The 18,208-nt window shown below is 45.1% G+C and overlaps 1 protein-coding gene across 2 annotated transcripts in view; it reads right to left on the bottom strand.

Annotated features, from left to right (window-relative positions):
* BTAF1 (B-TFIID TATA-box binding protein associated factor 1) overlaps nt 1-18,208 on the bottom strand; it is a 927,996-nt gene that overhangs the window by 491,627 nt on the left and 418,161 nt on the right. For both annotated transcript variants that reach the window (XM_069239796.1, XM_069239795.1), the window contains exons 17-18: nt 14,780-14,922; nt 14,464-14,638 (exon numbers count right to left, since the gene is read on the bottom strand). In XM_069239796.1, the coding sequence (XP_069095897.1) occupies nt 14,464-14,638; nt 14,780-14,922 (318 nt within the window). The remainder of the gene's footprint in view (nt 1-14,463; nt 14,639-14,779; nt 14,923-18,208) is intronic.

Below are 18,208 nucleotides of genomic sequence, written 5' to 3'. Positions count from 1 at the left end.
CATCAAAGCCCTGGCACCGAGACATGCGCAAGTATCGGAAACTACACTGGTTACGTTCAACTCGCCGGACGTATCTGCTAAAATTCTGTCCCACAAGGAGTTGCTGAAAAGGCAGGGCATTTCCAGGAGGATCCCTAATCACCGCTATTTCTGGCTTGGGAGCAATCCACAGGCAAGAGCACTGGTGGGAGTAGCCACAACTCCTAAACCTGCCCGAAGCAAAGAGTAGGGCAACAGGCATCTTCAATTTTGAAAACTGCAGGGGGTGGGTCATCCAGCACGAGTGGAAATTCTGGGCTGATAATTCAAACAATCAAGGCCCCGCCTACAGAAGCCTCTGTAACAAGAGTGGTAACCAAAATGGATGAAACTGAATGTTGGGGCTGGTTCCCTTCTGCACTATCAGAGGCATATCAAGCTGGCCGCCATGCAGACTGAAACTAGGAATCCTTGAGGTACAACATGACAAAGCAAGAAACTTTTAGTATCTGTGCCTGGAGGACCTTGCACAGAAAATTGAAGAACCCTCAATGTCGGAATACCTCCACAAATTTGAAATCACAGTGGTACAAGAGACACAGGTACAATCTAGTATCCCCCTATTTGGGTTCATTGAATACAAAAGGTGGGCAAGTAAAAACAGTATTCACGGACGAGCTAAAGGTGGGCAACGATCCATGTAAATTCCAAACTTACTGCAAAAGTCACAGTGCTAGATATTAATGTACCATGGTTGTTGGCGATTCACCTGGAAGAATGGGACAAGCAGCAAACAAGCCTGATGGTCTTGGTTAACCTCTATATTAATCCAAGGGAAATAACAGCAACAGTTGATAACCTGATCAACATGCTTCTGGAGTGGAAAAGTGAACCACTGACGGTACTTACCAGAGACTGCAACCTGAATCTCTTCCAAGATACAAATGGGGATGATGAAGTAGTTCTACATGGCTTGTCTGCCGTAATCCACCCTCCAAATAGAAGACAAGATAAACTTGAGGAAAAAGCTTGCGAAGGCCTGTGAATCAGACAGGCTGATAAATGTTAATTGGTTGCCTCCCGGGAGACCTCTCTAGCCTGGACAAGGTGCTCTGCTACAATGACCTCCTAGGTTGTTTAGACCATAGCAAGTGCCAGCATGTTCAGCAAGATAATCGATTTCAAGATCGAACAGAAAGTGACCACATGCCACAAAACATCTAGCTCTTCACCAACTCACCGGTTCTGGGTCGTACCCATTTAGTGGAGGTAAAGCCTCATACTGCAAACTTAAATCGGCTTAAATGGAGTTTAAAAGACATTCAAGAACTGGGAAGTAAGACAGTGGAAATACTGAAAGAAGCTTCAGCCAGAAAACAAGACCTGATAAAGGCCTGGGAACACCTTTCAGAATGCATCCGGCCATCACGTCGTTTAATGGCACAAGCCTCACATGTAATAACATTACTTGGCCGAAGCCAATTTGACTCATTAGATCACAGATTAATAAAACCTTCCAACAGTTGTGCCGAGAACGGCAGAACTGTGCACTGCTAAAGTCCCTTCGACATGACTGCAGAAGATTTAATAGAGAGGTCAGGCTGTTTAAGAAGGGTAAAGCTGAAGCTCTATGGGTCAAGCTTCTTAATGCTTCAAAACAAAATTAACACAGGACATTTTGGAAGCTAATAAAACTCAATAAGGGCCCCAGGGCAGCAAACAAGGCTAATATAGGCAAGGAAGAATGGATGAATTTCCTAAGAGAACACTATGAAGAAAGTACGGACACCGCTTACTCCCTGTGATCTTGTTTCAGTCCACTCAATGTGGCACCCATTGATAAAAGCAACGGTGCCCCAGATATTTTAGAATGCAACAATGCAACACAAAAAACAATCATTGAGAGCTCATAAACTAACTGCGGACCAGGTCCCAACAGAATACCACCAGCCCTCCTAAAAGAAAATATCATGATCTGAGTAGGCTTTTTGATTAATGTTCAACCACACTGCATACTGGAAGCATCCCAACAAGTTTGAGGGTCTGTCATGCACCTCATCCTTAAAGGCAGGAAAGCCACATCACCAAATAACTATTGCTTGATAGCCTTCCTAGATGTGGATCTCAAATATTTTTCAACCCTACTTCTGTAAGATCTGAGTGGGCAATGGAAGCAAGAAGGCTGCCAATGAACCAAACGGGGTTCTCCAAGAAGCAGGGGACACTTTCTAACTTAGCTGTGGAGCCTTCTATTGAAAAGAGCAAGCAACACCCGTACCCCATTGTTTATGTGCTTAGTGGACGTCAAGGTGGCCTTTGATTGTGTTCCCTGTGGGCAGCTCTGGGCAAAGCTACTGCGCTGGGGCATCACGCCAAAACCTAGGAACAATCGAGTTGGTATACTCTGGAACCTGGGTAAAAATTAAGGGGGATGGATGCCATCTGTCTGGAGAACTAAGAACATCTTTAGGGTCAAAGCAAGGGTGTTTCTTAGGCCCCCTGCTGTTTGTTCTGTTTCTTGGACCTATCGCCATTCCTCGCTGAAGTGGTATTGCACGCAGGGAGCCTTGGTGGCCAAGAGCTGTGTAACATCTTATACTGATGATCTTCTAATGCCAAGTAACAGAGTAGGCCTCCAAATACTAATCAACAGACTAGCAGAGTTCTCAGCTAAAAAAAAGTTAGGATATAATCTGAAAAAAAGTTATATCTTTAGACTGCCAAATTTCAAAACTTGGGAAATGTAACATCAACGGGGCAACGACTGAAGAAACCTCAACATACTTACCAAGGGTTCAAAGTGAACTCAAGGAGGTATTTTTCAGCAGAAAGGAACAACCTTATTTTGATTTAGCCCTTTTTTTTTTTTTTTAACCACCATGAAGGAATTTATGAAAATGTACTTTAGCCTCCTCCCAGTGGCAACTGGAGGACAAACTGTGCCGCCTGGGTCATCAGTCGAGTGAAACATTCATGCATATAGTATGTCTATGTCCAAAGTTATTAGCAGATCGAAGGGCCCTACTGCGTAAAAAAATCCTAGCCCTGGGAGTGAGATCTTTTAGGGCGGCAGTGACAGAGGCCCTTAATCTATAAAACCTCAAGCCATGCTGAATGTTTGGCTGGGGCAGTTTTTAATAACCAAAGTAAAATTATTATTGGGGGCCTGAGCACGGTAGTGGGAATCAGTTTTTTTTTTGTAATTTTATTTTGTACTATGGGCTGTGTGTTAAGGAATGAATCGAATTCCCCCGCCCACGCGCTCCCACCAAGGGCACCAAAATAAATCCCTAGTTGGGCTGTGTAACCTGGCATGACCACCTATGTTATACTGAACTATATATGTGGCCGAGCTGCTAGGGGGAGGGTGTGAGGAACCCTATCTTGACCATTAAGGCCATTTAGCCCACGTTTCTAGAGTCTGTTTCAAGGTTCCTTGAGCTTATGGAAGATGATGGTTCCGGTTTTTTTTGGTTTACAGAATGCATTCTTGGCACAATCAGTTGTGCTTCACACGCAATGTCTGCACAATGCACTTTTTACTTGGTTTGTGCATTTAGGCAGAAGCAGAATGGCCGATGGTTTGGCCAACCAGTTGAAAAGTCTTTTTAGACTCAAAAGATCGCACGATTTGCGGTGGAAATAGTATGCGTATTTTAGGCCCCAATAGTTATGCCAAATCTTAGTGCTATGATGATGAACACGTATGCCTAATCATGAGATGTTTTTACTTTTTACTGAATCCATGATTTTAAGATTGACTTGTGTATGTTTTATGTATGGTTTTAATTATCAAATAATTTTTCATACAAGAATATTTTTTGATGCAGGGAAAAAATAATTCGCCACATTGATTAGGATACATAGCCTGAAGCAAATATTACAAATATAGGGAGAAAAAATGGCACTTGAAAATGAACCTTAATTCAGGAAATTTTACACAAATCCCTATGCTTCAGATATGGGTGCTTCAAAAGAGGACACAAACATATCTTGAAAACACAACTATAGCCTGGCTAAGTAAAGAAAGAATAATCCTACCGGAGTCCCTAACATTAGAAGAAATAAAACAAGCAGCGACATCCCTACTGGGAGGTGGAGGTGGGTTAACAAAAGAGGGCAAACCAGCCCAAAAGGGGGCACCAGGTGCCCCAGAGGGATCAGGGTACACTTGGATCCTATCAGGACACTGCCACAGAAGCAATGCAGAAAGCACCACAGCTGAGACCTAGCAGCCCAGAGAGATTGATGGGTCTTTGTAGAGGTATACGACTGCCCCTCACCTGTTCGAGACAGCGGATGGGACAGAGCCTGGTGACCTGGCTGGTGGACAAATAGATCGTAAGGTGGTGAAGTTAAGGCACCAGATGAGAGCAGCCCTGGTGAGTCCCTGAAGGCCACCACCTTAAAGCCAGGCATGAAGGGGATATAGGACATCAGCTCAGCTGTTACCTTCCTAATTTCTCGTCACCCTACAGAGCCCCAGGAAAATGGTGCAAAAAGGGAGAGGCACCGCCAGGGAAAATTCACTGCTAAAACAGGCCTCGGTCTCCACTAGCCACAAATGAGATGGCATGATGAAAGAGCTCCTCCAAACATCCAACACAAACATGAGGGAGAGGGGGCAAAGACAGCCAAACTGCAACCCTCAGAACAGCAGGTCTTCATCTAGAACACCCCACTCAAACATAAAAAGATCAAGACCTTTATGACACAAACGTTTACAGACTTGATGACAAAAATTGGCTCAGTGTGGAAAGATCTAAAACAGAGCCTATCGGAAGTACGCAGTGACCTGGATGACTTAAGCCAAACTTGTTACCCGTAATGCTCCTTCGAATGTGCCTAGGACGAAACCAGCTGGACCTTGACGTCTATTGAGCATCATTGATAGACCTACAAGACCAAGTTATACAGATGCAAGAAAAACAAAAAAGACTTGGAGAACAGGCACTCCAACTATGCATAAGAGAAGCCCCACCCCCATTCGGGAGAACCCTACTTAAAGAAGGGGAACAGGGTTCCAGAACATCCAATTCTTTGTTGCACAGAGCATACCTCATCCTGCACAGCTCATTCACTATTACCCTAACATACATGCTACCTGCCCCCGCTGTCATGTCCTGGATGACAATCTCAAGCATATTTTAAGGTCCTATGTAGCGCTGCTGGGTTACTGGCACACGGTACATACTACTCTACAGGAGGTTATAGAACAGACATCTACACATGGGAGGCATGGCCATTTTCAAGCACAGGAAGAGAAAGTGTGCACCGGTTCTGCAGCTCTAGCACTCCTCCTCACTAAGCGCACACTCTCACTCCCCAATGCCCCTGCCGGTAGAAGCGGGACATGGGGCACTGCTGAGGAAGCCCTCCGCAACGATCCAGCACCTTTGCATACGTCCCATCTCTCCTCAATGGGCCATCCTCCTCATCAATTTTCAATAGAAAGTGAGCAAGGACAGTGTGCCCCTATTATAACACTACCACCTACCCTGCTATCCCCTGCGTCCCTTAGATAGGTTGTCTGGCAACTATCTCTCACCATTTGCCTCCTTTTACACCCTTCTCCTCCCACCTCCACCTTCCAAGCTCCTTCACCCATTCTAATTTACATCCCCATTGTCGACACCCTGCAGTAGGCACCCCACACTCCATTAAGACAATTTCCTTCTCGATGCAATGACCCATGTCACATACCACATAACACCCAAGACAGAATTCCACTTATCGCCAATGCCACACCACCACCCCTGTCCTCTCTTCTGGTTATATCACCTTCCCCAAGTTACTAGCATTGTGGCAGAGCATTAGCATACCTTCCCGACCCATTGCACAGTGCTTTCCACTCAGCCAACCACATGCATGCCACAATCCCCGCACCTCCTGATGCTATACAATGCTTCTGTTTTTCTTGAAGCAATGACATCTGCTGAGCTATTGCACATTTGTCCTACCGCTATTGTATATTTTTCATTAGAAGAAATAAAATGATGTATCAAAAAAAAAAAATGATAATAATAAGGAAAGTCCCACCCGGGAGAGAGACAGACTACATCCAGGGTCTCGCGGAAACACTACTAGATGACCACAGATCGGAGCTGCTCAGCATTGTCCGAGTACATAGAGAAGGTCTGCTGTCTCAAAATGCATGCTCGGGACCGACATCCTGGTCTGCTTCCACCACTTTGCAGACAAGGAGGTGCTCTTGAAAGCGGAGAGAGGGGGAGGGCAGGATCAGCTACAATCTGGGACTATCTTCAACTTTTTCAAGACGTTTTTATAATCTTTTTGGCTAAACGCAAGACTTTTGTCCCACACCCCTTCTGGCTCCCCTTTGGAGGGGCAAGAAACTGGCTACTAAATCACTTTCAGAACTATGCCAAATCCTGGAATGTCCACAGCTGGATGATAGCCAAAACATCTCAGATGAGCTCTTCAGGCCCCCCAGACAAGCTAACCATCCTGGTGTTGCTCACAGACCCACACTAGTCCCTTCCTCATCTCCTGTCAGAGTTTGCAGCCTATCAGACTGTGTTGGTGTTCAAAATTAACCTTACAAAATCGGTAATTAATATCACTGACCCAGACCGCCTAGAGGTAAACTAAATCAGCTTACCACCTATCTGGTGGGCCACCACACACACTGAATACCTGAGGGTGGCTCCAGCCTTCATTCTGCAAAGAACTAAATACATCAATTTCCAAATGCTAAGAAAACCTGTGAAACTAAACCTCAATCATTGGAAATATAAACAGCACGAATAGCCACATTTAAAATTCAATTTCAATCCTACCCAAGGTTCTATTCCTCTGTCAAACACTAGTCCTTTCGATCCCCAAAGACTATTGATGACATTCAGACGGCATGCCAGGCGTTTCTCTGTCAGGGTAAGGCAGTACAGATATCACAAATTCAGAGCTTTCTTCAGCCCCAAGAAGGGGGGCAGGGAGCCCTGATTCCTGCATGCTACTATGCCACCTCTGCTACATTTAACAATGAAGGGGAAGGGAGACTGACAAAGGGTGGAGCATGGTGGACCACACAATGATGGCATGGCCCTGTAGGAAGTAACTTGGAGACATAAGGTGCAGACAACGCCTACATTATATAAATCAATTGCAATGCTAGAGGTTTTGGTTAGATGGGTAGTGAAAAGGGGCCTAATGACTTATCACTCACCTTTTACTCCATTATGCGGCAAACCAGACTTTACACCAGGGCATAACAGAGACCTAGTGTCTCTGGAAGGAGGGGGCACGTAAAACATTGTGAGACATGTTTTTACAAAGGACAAATCAAACCATATGACCAGCTGAAGGCTCCATCACTGGGCAGTTTAACAGGGGGTGACCAGAGTGCTGACACCTTTCCAGAAATACCTGATCACATCTAGCAATGACGTGCATGCAGAGTCTAGAATCTACTGTATGCTGAACACAAACCTATATACAGGCAAGCTCCTTTTCCTGAAGGCATGGGAGAGAGACCCACTTCACCCTTGATCCAGAGCAATGGCAGGAGATCCTTCTTCAGGTGAACACAATGGCCAAGCACACGGCCGGGAGGGAAGGAAAATGTTACTCAGAGGACATCTATTCGAGGCATGTAGTGCTTTAGATTCACATGCTTTGTATAATCCTGCCACCTAATGTGGAGTTCGGAGTTCTGGAACTTGTTTTTCCTTCAAGAAGCAATTTAGAACGGGATCGATTGGCTCCTCCTTCTCAATGATAGAGTGCATGGGCATTGAGTCCTTTGTTACACTGTTTTTCCGCAGGTGGGTGAGAGAGTACAAGAGGTATAGAAAAGAAGATGTCCATGCAAGTGTAAGTACCTATGTCCAACTAAATACAAGTATAAAGTAATTGGAATGGCCACAGGCTTCAGGGGAGGACAGAAGGTGCATGTGAACTTACAGCACTACATTCCACGAACAGATGTCTACTGGGTGAGTAACAATTTCCGTTCTATGGCATGTGCGACTGTAGATACACATGCTTTACATGGACTGTAAAGAAGTCCCTCCTAGAAATGCAGTTGGTAGCCTGTGAGTTGCAGTTGTCTGAAAAAAAATTCTTAGGACAGCTTGTCCTTCATTAGCTTGTTGACGCGCTTGTACATCTACACAACACTACCTTGTGAATGTAAGTGGTGTAGACCATGTAGCTGCTTTGCAAATGCCAAGTAAGGTAATTTTTCCTAAAAATCCTGGGTAGGATTACTCTTAAGTCCTTCCATGAAGGCTTTAATAACTGGGATTTTGAACAATGAAGTATGCTGTCTGTTTTGTAAATATGCAGCTGTGGCTGGAAGGTGTAATCGGATAGACTTATAGACCAGGCTTGCTTTTTGCAGGAGAAGAAAACAGCAAACAATTTCTTGTACAGACAGTATTAAGGGATCAATTTGTTTGGGTTGATAGAAGCAGACAAAACACTTCCATTATGCTGCATAACAAGCCCTAGTTATAGGTCTAATAGCTGGTTTTAAAATGTTCATACATTCGGAAGGCAATTGTATGTAACCAAACTGTCTTCAGGAGCCATTTCGAAAGGTTGAGTGATTTGGAGTCTGGAAGTATGATCTGACAAAGGTTTAGTATGAGAAGAACCAGCATGTTGGGGAGCTTCTCATGAGGTACCAGGGAGTGTTCTAGTACTGTAAACCACGGTTGGTGGGCCCAGGTGGGAGCTGTAAGGATCAATTTGAGAAACGTCTGTCTGAATTTGTGCACCAGGAATGGAATGAGAGGTAGAGGTGGAAAAGCGTAAGCAACTATCTTTGACCAGTTGATCCATAGGTCATTGCCCTTGGAGGCAGGGTGTGAATACCTGGAGGTAAAGCTTGGGCATGTTGAGTTTTTTGCGGTGGCAATCAGGTCTATCTGAAGGGTCCCCTCTTTTGGAAGTATTTTTGGATAACCATCGGGTGGCGTTCATATTTGTGTACTTGTTCATGCGTCCTGCTAAGCAGGTCTGCAAAACTGTCGTTTCATAGGAGATACTCGAGAATGTAGTGATGGTCGGAGTCAGAGTTCGGATGGTTTTGCAAGTTGAGACAGCTGGAGTGATGGTGCCACCCCAGCCCCAACCCCTCTGTTTTTGCAGATAATACATTGCCGTCATGTTTTCTGTACAGACTAAGACAGTCTTGTGCAATAGAATAGGAAGAAAAGCTTACAGGGCTAGAAACACTCCCTGAAGCTCCAGAATATTGATGTGAATGGACTGGTGACTGGGGTTCCCCTGCCCTTGCATTGTTAAGTTCTGGAGGTGTGAACCCCAACCTATCAGAAATGTGTCCGGATATAGAATCATTTGAGGAACAGGGTCTTGAAAGGTCCGCCCTTTAGATAGGTTGGTGGAATTCCACCATAGCAGAGAGCGGTAAGTTGGGCAGTCTAACACTAGATCTTGAAGGTGACCTTGTAACAGACCACTGGCAAGAGAGACACTGCTGTAAAGGACATGTATAGCCTGGCATGAAGCAAGATGGCAATACAGGATCCCATTTTTCCTTATAGGCGTATAGCTGTCCTGACTGTTTCAGTGTAATTCTCCTGAAGCAGAGATAGTATGCTGAAAGTAGTGTATACTGACAAAGTTGGGGTAAGCTAACTCCAATTTTGCATTGAGAAAGGCCCTTCAGATATGGTTGAACTTGAAGAGGTTCTAGGTGTGACTTGAGGATACTGACTGTAAACCCTAACTTTTGGAGAAGGTTTACTGTTTGATGAGCCAGTCGTATAGATAAGGGAACACATGTATCTTGTCTTCTGAGCTGAATCCACGGCTACACACTTGAATATTCTTAGCGGTTGTGACCCCAAAAGGCAGAAACTTGAATTGATAATGTACGGCGACCACGAATCATAGGTATTGGAGGTGCGCAGGATGAATGATAATGTGGAAGTAGGTGTCCTTCAGGTTCAGGGCTGTCGTGAAATCGCCTTGTTGAAGAAGTGGGAGAACGTACTGGAGGGTGGCAAGATGAAAATGTTCTGACAGGATGTACTGGTTTAAAGGTCAGAGGTCTACGATGGGTCTGAGAGCCCCATCTTTTTTGGAAATGAGGAAGCAAAGGGAGTATACTCCTGCCATTTGGTATTGAACAGGAACTGGCTGTATTGCGCCTTTGCAGAAGTAAAGAATGGACCTCTTCCCTCCAGAGAGCAATGTGTTCTGCTGAGAGTGTGTCTGTGAGGTAGAATGTTTGGAGGAGTTCGCTCCAGACAAAAACCATGTTAGATAATGGAGAGGACCCAAAGTTCTGATGTTGTGTCCATGGAGTGTGTTAAAGATGGAGGCAGCCCCCTATTGGAGTGAAATGGGGAATGGGGAGTTGGAAGAAGTTAGTTTTAAGGTGTCGATGGTAAGCCACAGGTGGTGGCGGTCTTTCCCCTCCCTCTAGAATCATTTCCTCTGTATGTTCCCACACAAGAGCCTCTGGAATAGAAAGATGAGGCAGGTCTATGTTATGAGGCACATTGGTCAGATGTTTATGACTTGTAACCACCCCTGTACACCGGGCAATGACAAAGAAAAAAAAAACAACAACAAAAAAAAAACACCTTTATGCTTGGGACTGTACGGCTCCTATGGTCTTTGCGGTGTCGGTAGCCTTTTTCAGTATGTTGAGGATGGAGTCAACTTGGGGACCAAAGAGGTGCCTCTTATCAAATGGCATATTAAGTACAGCTTGTTGCACCTCTGGCTTAAATCAGGAGCATCTGAGCCCTGCATGCCTTCTGAGCACCTGACTGAATTATCAGCAATTGTTTGACCCTCTGAAACAATCTGCTGTGCACTTTTACAGTGGTCGTCTGGGAGATACTGGAGGAGTTCCTCCATCTCATCCCAGTGAGCTCGGTCATCGCATGAATGTGAGGCCTGCGAACTGGCGATACGCCAATGACAGGCCACTCGCGCAGTTCCTCTTGTGTGCTGCAACAATTAATTTAGTTTGTCAGGTGGGGCGTGAGTCCCCCAGTAGCCTGTTAGCCCTCTTTCTGGCGATGATAGCCACAATGGAATCTGGTGGGACCGGATGAAAAATGGATCAGGGTGCTGGTTATATTTCTTGTCCACCCTAGGTGTAATTATTCTTGAGAGGATAGGCTCCTTGAAGAGGTCTTCGGCCTGGCAGCATAGGGAGGTATTGGATGCCCCTGTGTGTTGATGTGAAGGTGTCAAACAGGAAATTCTGAGCTACAGAATCCATGTGGAGCTCGACACTGTGGAAGGCAGCGGCCCCTGCAATGACCTCCTGATAGTTGGTGGTATCCTCTGGAGGAGAGGGGTGTCCAGGGTAAAGATCTGGATCAGTAGATATAAGAGGATCCAGATCGTAAGAGTCCCAGGGGCCTGGGAGAGGCAGGAGAATGAGAAGAGGGAAGCGGAGGGGATAGGAAGTGGATGTAGAGAAGATGGTGGTGGGGGAGGAGTGGGAGGGTGTGGCTGCAAGGGTGGCAGGTTTATCCTTGTGAGGCTTCATAGGAGGAGGTGAAGTGTGTAAGGCCTCCTGAAAAGTGAGTCTCCGTTTCAGGCTTGCTGATGGAGAAGCCACAATGCGTCCTGTGCCACTATCTATATGAAGCCGGCACTGCTTAGGGTCCATGATTTCAAAGATGGGTTCAATGCGAGTTATAGTGCTGGAGGATTGGGTAGACTCCATCCATTTTGATGAAGCAGTGGTGTGGTTTTTCAGTACCGAAACTTTGGGTCGATGGACCTTTTTAGCTGCCAAAGCAGTGGATGTGCTGCTCCCACTTAATGCCGAAGTCGTCTGACGAAGGTTTAGCGGTCATTCGGAATGAACTAAAGAAGGTTGAGATGGAAGACACAGCCGAAGTCTTGCCAGCTTTTGTAGCTTAACTGGAAGGAGGCCGGCCGAAGCAACTTTCTGTGACCAACCATGACCTGTGAGCAGTGGTGGTCTTCTTTGTGGAGGGACATTAGTACTATCAGGCTGCGCTGAGGTGATGTCCTGGTTCCCAATATCAGACTGAAGGTCAGAGTTTGGAATATAAAGAGCCTCCTTCTGCTCCTGCACACATTTGTCACTGAAAATATCCAGGGTCTGCTTCTGGGAAGAGTGGGCCATTTCCAGCCTGCGAGCTCGTTGGTCTCGAAGGGTCTTCTTGGATCGAAACGATCAGCACGGCCCGCAGGAGGCCTGGTGGTGATCCGGGAAGAGGCAGAGATTAAAAAAAATAAAATAAAAAAAAAAGGACTTAAAACCCTTATTGTTTCTGGCAGCCAAGCAAACAATTCTAGCACTATGGGACCAAGGGGTGGTGCCTTCTGTGATAAAATGGAACAAACGATTTTGGTGGCTGTTGGGGATGGAAAAGTTGGCTAAGAGGGTGAGGGGAGATGAATGACTTTGCAAAACAGTGTGGACCACTGCTGCAATATTTCTAAATAGACTTTAAAGAACTTCCATGCCCAGAGAGCCTGCGAGCCTCACAAATTCTAGAACACTCGAAAATTAATGATTATTATAGATTAGTTTGGGAGCCAGGATGAAGATCCACATCAGCTGCAATGGAGATTGACTATTTGCCATGTTATGCTTTTCAGAAATATTAATGAAGTGATTGGGTAACTGCAAGGGGGGGGAGGGAGGGAGAACGAGTTACGGGGAGGGGGTATTTTTGGGAGTGGTGGGGGGGGGGGGGGGCGGGAAGAGGTCTTTGCCAGGGGCAGCTGTGAGCCCTTATTTTGTAATCCTATTGAGAAACGCAATAAAAACCTATTCAAACCTAGAAGCATCCAGTAACTAAGTGCGATTCGATTCTGAAACTGTCAACAAAACCTAATGGGTCCTTGATATTGAATGCTGTGGTCTCCAACCTTTACTGTAATAAAAGCCATTTATGTTCAATGAAATTCATCCTCAGCCACTAAAATTGTTAGCTTTGTAATTCGGACCACATTGAACATGATTAAAGTCGTGAACACCATATGCAAGATTACCTGAGGTGATCGGTTCATCAGGAACAGTTGCCAACAGTAATGCAAACTCAAAAAGCTTTGTCAATATGGAATGCCTCTATGTGGTTAACATAACAGTGAAAGGTGCAAAGAACATGGCACCAATGTGATAATATCTTCCATGCCGCTGATGTATTACTGTAATATCAATTTTAAATATATTTTGGAATTTCAACCATTTTTCTCCAAACTTCAGTTTATGAGGTCTGAAAATACACATTTTCATCTCAATTGCATGCTTTCAATTTTGGTATAAATATAATTCAACTAGGAAAATGTTTAATGTAGTAGGCAGGGCGGCACACAGGACAGCTACTTAGATAGCAGGAGAGTGACCAAAGGAGAAGCCTGCGGTGATGGCATTCAATAACACAGATAGACATACGTAGCACTTTAAAAGTCAACACTGTCTGGCGGTGGGTGGTACCAATGCGGAAGTAAACATAGAAGAAAGTGTCATCCCTGTAGTGGGCCTTGAACTATTTGTTGGATCTGGGACCTATGGCGTTTTCTTGTAGATTATATAACTGCAATTCGGTTCTTTAATGTTTCGCCGCATGCTACTTTCTGGTATATCAGATGGTAAACATGGTACAGTATTGTGGGTACTGTGTTAGGAAGGACACAAGGCACTCGATTTAAATTGTAGCATTGAGAACACTAGGACAACCCAGCCCCAGATCTCCAAAACGAAATTTAAACTTTAGAAACTATGGGCCTCATTATGACCCAGGCGGGCGGCGGAGGCCGCCCGCCAGGATGCCGCCCTCCATAATACCGCTTCGCGGTCAGAAGACCGCGGAGGGTATTATGAGTTTTTCCCTGGGCTGGCGGGCGGTCTCCAAAAGACCGCCCGCCAGCCCAGGGAAAAACTCCCTTCCCACGAGGATGCCGGCTCGTAATCGAGCCGGCGGAGTGGGAAGGTGCGACGGGTGCTACTGCACCCGTCGCGTATTTCACTGTCTGCTACGCAGACAGTGAAATACTAGCGGGCCCTCTTACGGGGGCCCCTGCAGTGCCCATGCCGTAGGCATGGGCACTGCAGGGGCCCCCAGGGGCCCCACGACAATCCTTACCGCCATCCTGTTCCTGGCGGGCGAGCCGCCAGGAACAGGATGGCGGTAAGGATTGTCAGAATCCCCTCGGCGGCGCAGCGAGCTGCGCCGCCTTGGAGGATTCTTAGGGGCAGTGGAAAACCGGCGGGAGACCGCCGGTTTTCCCGTTCTGACCGCGGCCAAAGCGCCGCGGTCAGAATGACCAAGGGAGCACCGCCGGCCTGTCGGCGGTGCTCCCGCCCCCGTTGGCCCTGGCGGTTCTCTACCGCCAGGGTCATAATGAGGCCCTATGTCTGAGCAAATAGTCTATCCGTTTAAACCAAACATCAGGGCTGCCAGATCTCAAAAATGAAAAATCTTTACAAAATACTGTGAAGATAAGAGCACTAACACAAGTTTTACAGATAACAACAAATTCTACAAATACCTTTTGTAAGGCAGCCCACTCGCAGATTACCAATGCAACACTGATTCGTTGTAAAGCAGATTTGGAATTCAAATGGAAAAGTAATAATTGAGCGAGAGAATCAGCAGGTTTGATTTCTTGCGTGGTAATATTTACACTTGGATCACACATACAACTGCAAAGTGCTCCCAGCAGCCTAGGAAAAAAAAAATGCAGATTTTAGTCTTTGGCATTCAATATTTTCAACATTTTTTTTTATTATTAAAATCTGAAATGCTTCAAAACGTCCTTTAGACGAGGTGCTTTAACTTGAAAATTGTATGGTAAGTAAACTGACTTTGCTGCCATCACCCGTGCTCTCATGACAACATAATCCCTGGTTGCGTGGTCTTCTGTAACACTGTCGGAACCAGCAATGTACTCTTGTACGACTTCCTTTGTCTGGTTTGAGCCTAGGCGTAGTTTGCTACCTGCTTTTTCCTGTAGTATAAAAGAAAGAGTAAAATAAACGGGGAAGAATATTAGCATGGAGTGAAGACAAAACTTCAAAACGCACTCAGTTCATTAAGGCACGCATCATTTCAAATTGTACATAGTAAAATGATAGTACGAATGACAGTTTTGGACATTTAGAGATCTTGGCAAAAAATGATAGATAAGACACCACTAATAAAGCAATTATTAATCCAATAAATTGAAAATGTCACTTACCCAGTGTACATCTGTTCGTGGCATCAGTCGCAGTAGATTCGCATGTTGTGCAATAGCTCGCCATCTGGTGTTGGGCCGGAGTGTTACAAGTTGTTTTTCTTCGAAGAAGTCTTTCGAGTCACGGGACCGAGTGACTCCTCCTTTTGTCTCCATTGCGCATGGGCGTCGACTCCATCTTCGATTGTTTTTCCCCGCAGAGGGTGAGGTAGGAGTTGAATTGTAGTAATAGTGCCCATGCAATGGAGTGACTAAGTATGCACCTATTTAAGGTTGAGATGATACATATATAAATAATTGAAGGTAACTTCCAAACTGCTACAGGCTCCCGGGGAGGCGGGTGGGCACATGCGAATCTACTGCGACTGATGCCACGAACAGATGTACACTGGGTAAGTGACATTTTCAGTTCGATGGCATCTGTCGCTGTAGATACGCATGTTCTGCATAGACTAGTAAGCAGTTATTTCCCCAAAAGCGGTGGATTAGCCTGTAGGAGTGGAAGTAGTTTGAAATAATGTCCTTAATACGGCTTGACCTACTGTGGCTTGTTGTGCGGATAACACGTCTACACAGTAGTGCTTGGTGAATGTGTGAGGCGTAGACCACGTGGCTGCCTTACATATTTCTTGCATTGGGATGTTTCCTAGAAAGGCCATGGTAGCACCTTTCTTTCTGGTTGAGTGTGCCCTTGGTGTAATGGGCAGCTGTCGTTTAGCTTTAAGGTAGCAGATTTGGATGCATTTAACTATCCATCTGGCTATACCTTGTTTTGAAATTGGGTTTCCTGCATGAGGTTTTTGAAATGCAATAAAGAGTTGTTTAGTCTTTCTGATGTTCTTTGTTCTGTCAATGTAATACATCAATGCTCTTTTGACATCTAATGTATGTAGTGCCCTTTCAGCTACGGTATCTGGCTGTGGAAAGAACACTGGAAGTTCCACTGTTTGATTTAGATGGAACGGTGAAATAACCTTTGGCAAAAATTTAGGATTGGTCCTTAGGACGACTTTATTTTTGTGTAGTTGTATAAAAGGTTCCTGTATAGTGAACGCCTGAATCTCGCTTACTCTTCTCAGGGAAGTAATGGCGATGAGAAATGCCACCTTCCAGGTTAGGAACTGTATGTCGCAGGAGTGCATGGGTTCAAAAGGTGGACCCATAAGTCTAGTTAGGACAACATTTAGGTTCCATGAAGGAACAGGTAGTGTTCTTGGTGGTATAATTCTCCTAAGGCCCTCCATGAATGCTTTAATGACTGGTATTTTATATAGGGAAGTTGAATAGGTAGTCTGCAGGTATGCAGATATTGCTGCAAGGTGAATCTTAATGGAAGAGAAAGCTAGGTTAGATTTTTGTAAGTGAAGCAAGTAACCCACTACATGTTCTGGAGTTGTGTGTAATGGTTGTATTTGATTAATATGGCAGTAGCAAACAAACCTCTTCCATTTACTTGCATAGCAGTGCCTGGTGGATGGCCTTCTTGCTTGTTTTATGACTTCCATACATTCTTGGGTAAGTTGTAAGTGCCCGAATTCTAGGATTTCAGGAGCCAGATTGCTAGATTCAGCGATGCTGGATCTGGGTGTCTGATCTTTTGGTTGTGCTGTGTCAACAGATCTGGCCTGTTGGGCAATTTGATGCAGGGTACCACTGATAGGTCTAGCAGCGTTGTGTACCAGGGTTGCCTTGCCCAAGTTGGTGCTATCAATATGAGTTTGAGTTTGCTTTGACTGAGTTTGTTTACCAGGTAAGGAAGGAGAGGGAGAGGAGGAAAAGCGTAAGCAAATATCCCTGACCAGTTCATCCATAGGGCATTGCCTTGGGATTGTTTGTGTGGGTACCTGGATGCGAAGTTTTGGCATTTTGCGTTCTCCCTTGTCGCAAACAAGTCTATCTGAGGTGTTCCCCAGAGTTTGAAATAAGTGTTCAGAATTTGGGGGTGAATTTCCCATTCGTGGACTTGTTGGTGATCTCGAGAGAGATTGTCTGCGAGTTGATTTTGTATCCCTGGTATAAACTGTGCAATAAGGCGAATTTGGTTGTGAATTGCCCAATGCCAAATTTTTTGTGCTAGCAGGCTTAACTGCGTGGAGTGCGTCCCTCCCTGCTTGTTTAGATAATACATTGTTGTCATGTTGTCTGTTTTGACGAGAATGTATTTGTGAACTATTATTGGTTGGAAAGCTTTTAGTGCTTGAAAAACTGCTAGAAGTTCTAGGTGATTGATATGCAGTTTTGTTTGATGTACGTTCCATTGTCCTTGTATGCTGTGTTGATCGAGGTGTGCTCCCCACCCTGTCATGGAAGCATCTGTTGTTATTACGTATTGTGGCACTGGGTCTTGGAAAGGCCGCCCCTTGTTTAAATTTATGTTGTTCCACCACAGAAGCGAGAGGTAAGTTTGGCGGTCTATTAACACCAGATCTAGAAGGTGACCCTGTGCTTGAGACCACTGTGATGCTAGGCATTGTTGTAATGGCCTCATGTGCAGTCTTGCGTTTGGGACAATGGCTATGCATGATGACATCATGCCTAGGAGTTGTAATACCATCTTTGCCTGTATCTTTTGTGTTGGATACATGCGTTGTATGATGGTGTTGAAATTTTGAATTCTTTGTGGACTTGGAGTGGCTACTCCCTTTGATGTGTCTATTATGGCTCCCAGGTATTGTTGTACCTTGCGTGGCAGAATTTTGGATTTTGTGAAATTGACGGTGAACCCGAGTTTGAAGAGGGTTTGTATGATCTGATTTGTGTGATTTGAGCACTGTATGAACGAATGGGCCTTGATTAGCCAGTCGTCTAGATATGGGAACACATGTATTTGCTGCCTTCTTATGTGTGCTGCGACTACTGCTAGACATTTGGTAAAGACTCTTGGTGCGGTTGTTAATCCGAAAGGCAGTACCTTGAATTGGTAATGTATTCCTTTGAATACAAACCTTAGGTATTTCCTGTGCAATGGGTGTATTGGTATATGGAAATAAGCATCCTTGAGGTCTAAAGTTGCCATGTAGTCGTGCAGTTTTAGCAATGGCAATACTTCTTGTAGTGT

This window comes from Pleurodeles waltl, chromosome 6, assembly GCF_031143425.1.
Source record: "Pleurodeles waltl isolate 20211129_DDA chromosome 6, aPleWal1.hap1.20221129, whole genome shotgun sequence".
Lineage (NCBI taxonomy): Eukaryota > Metazoa > Chordata > Amphibia > Caudata > Salamandridae > Pleurodeles > Pleurodeles waltl.
The sequence above is the reverse complement of the archived record's forward strand: the minus strand, read 5'-3'. Positions and strand labels throughout refer to the sequence as shown.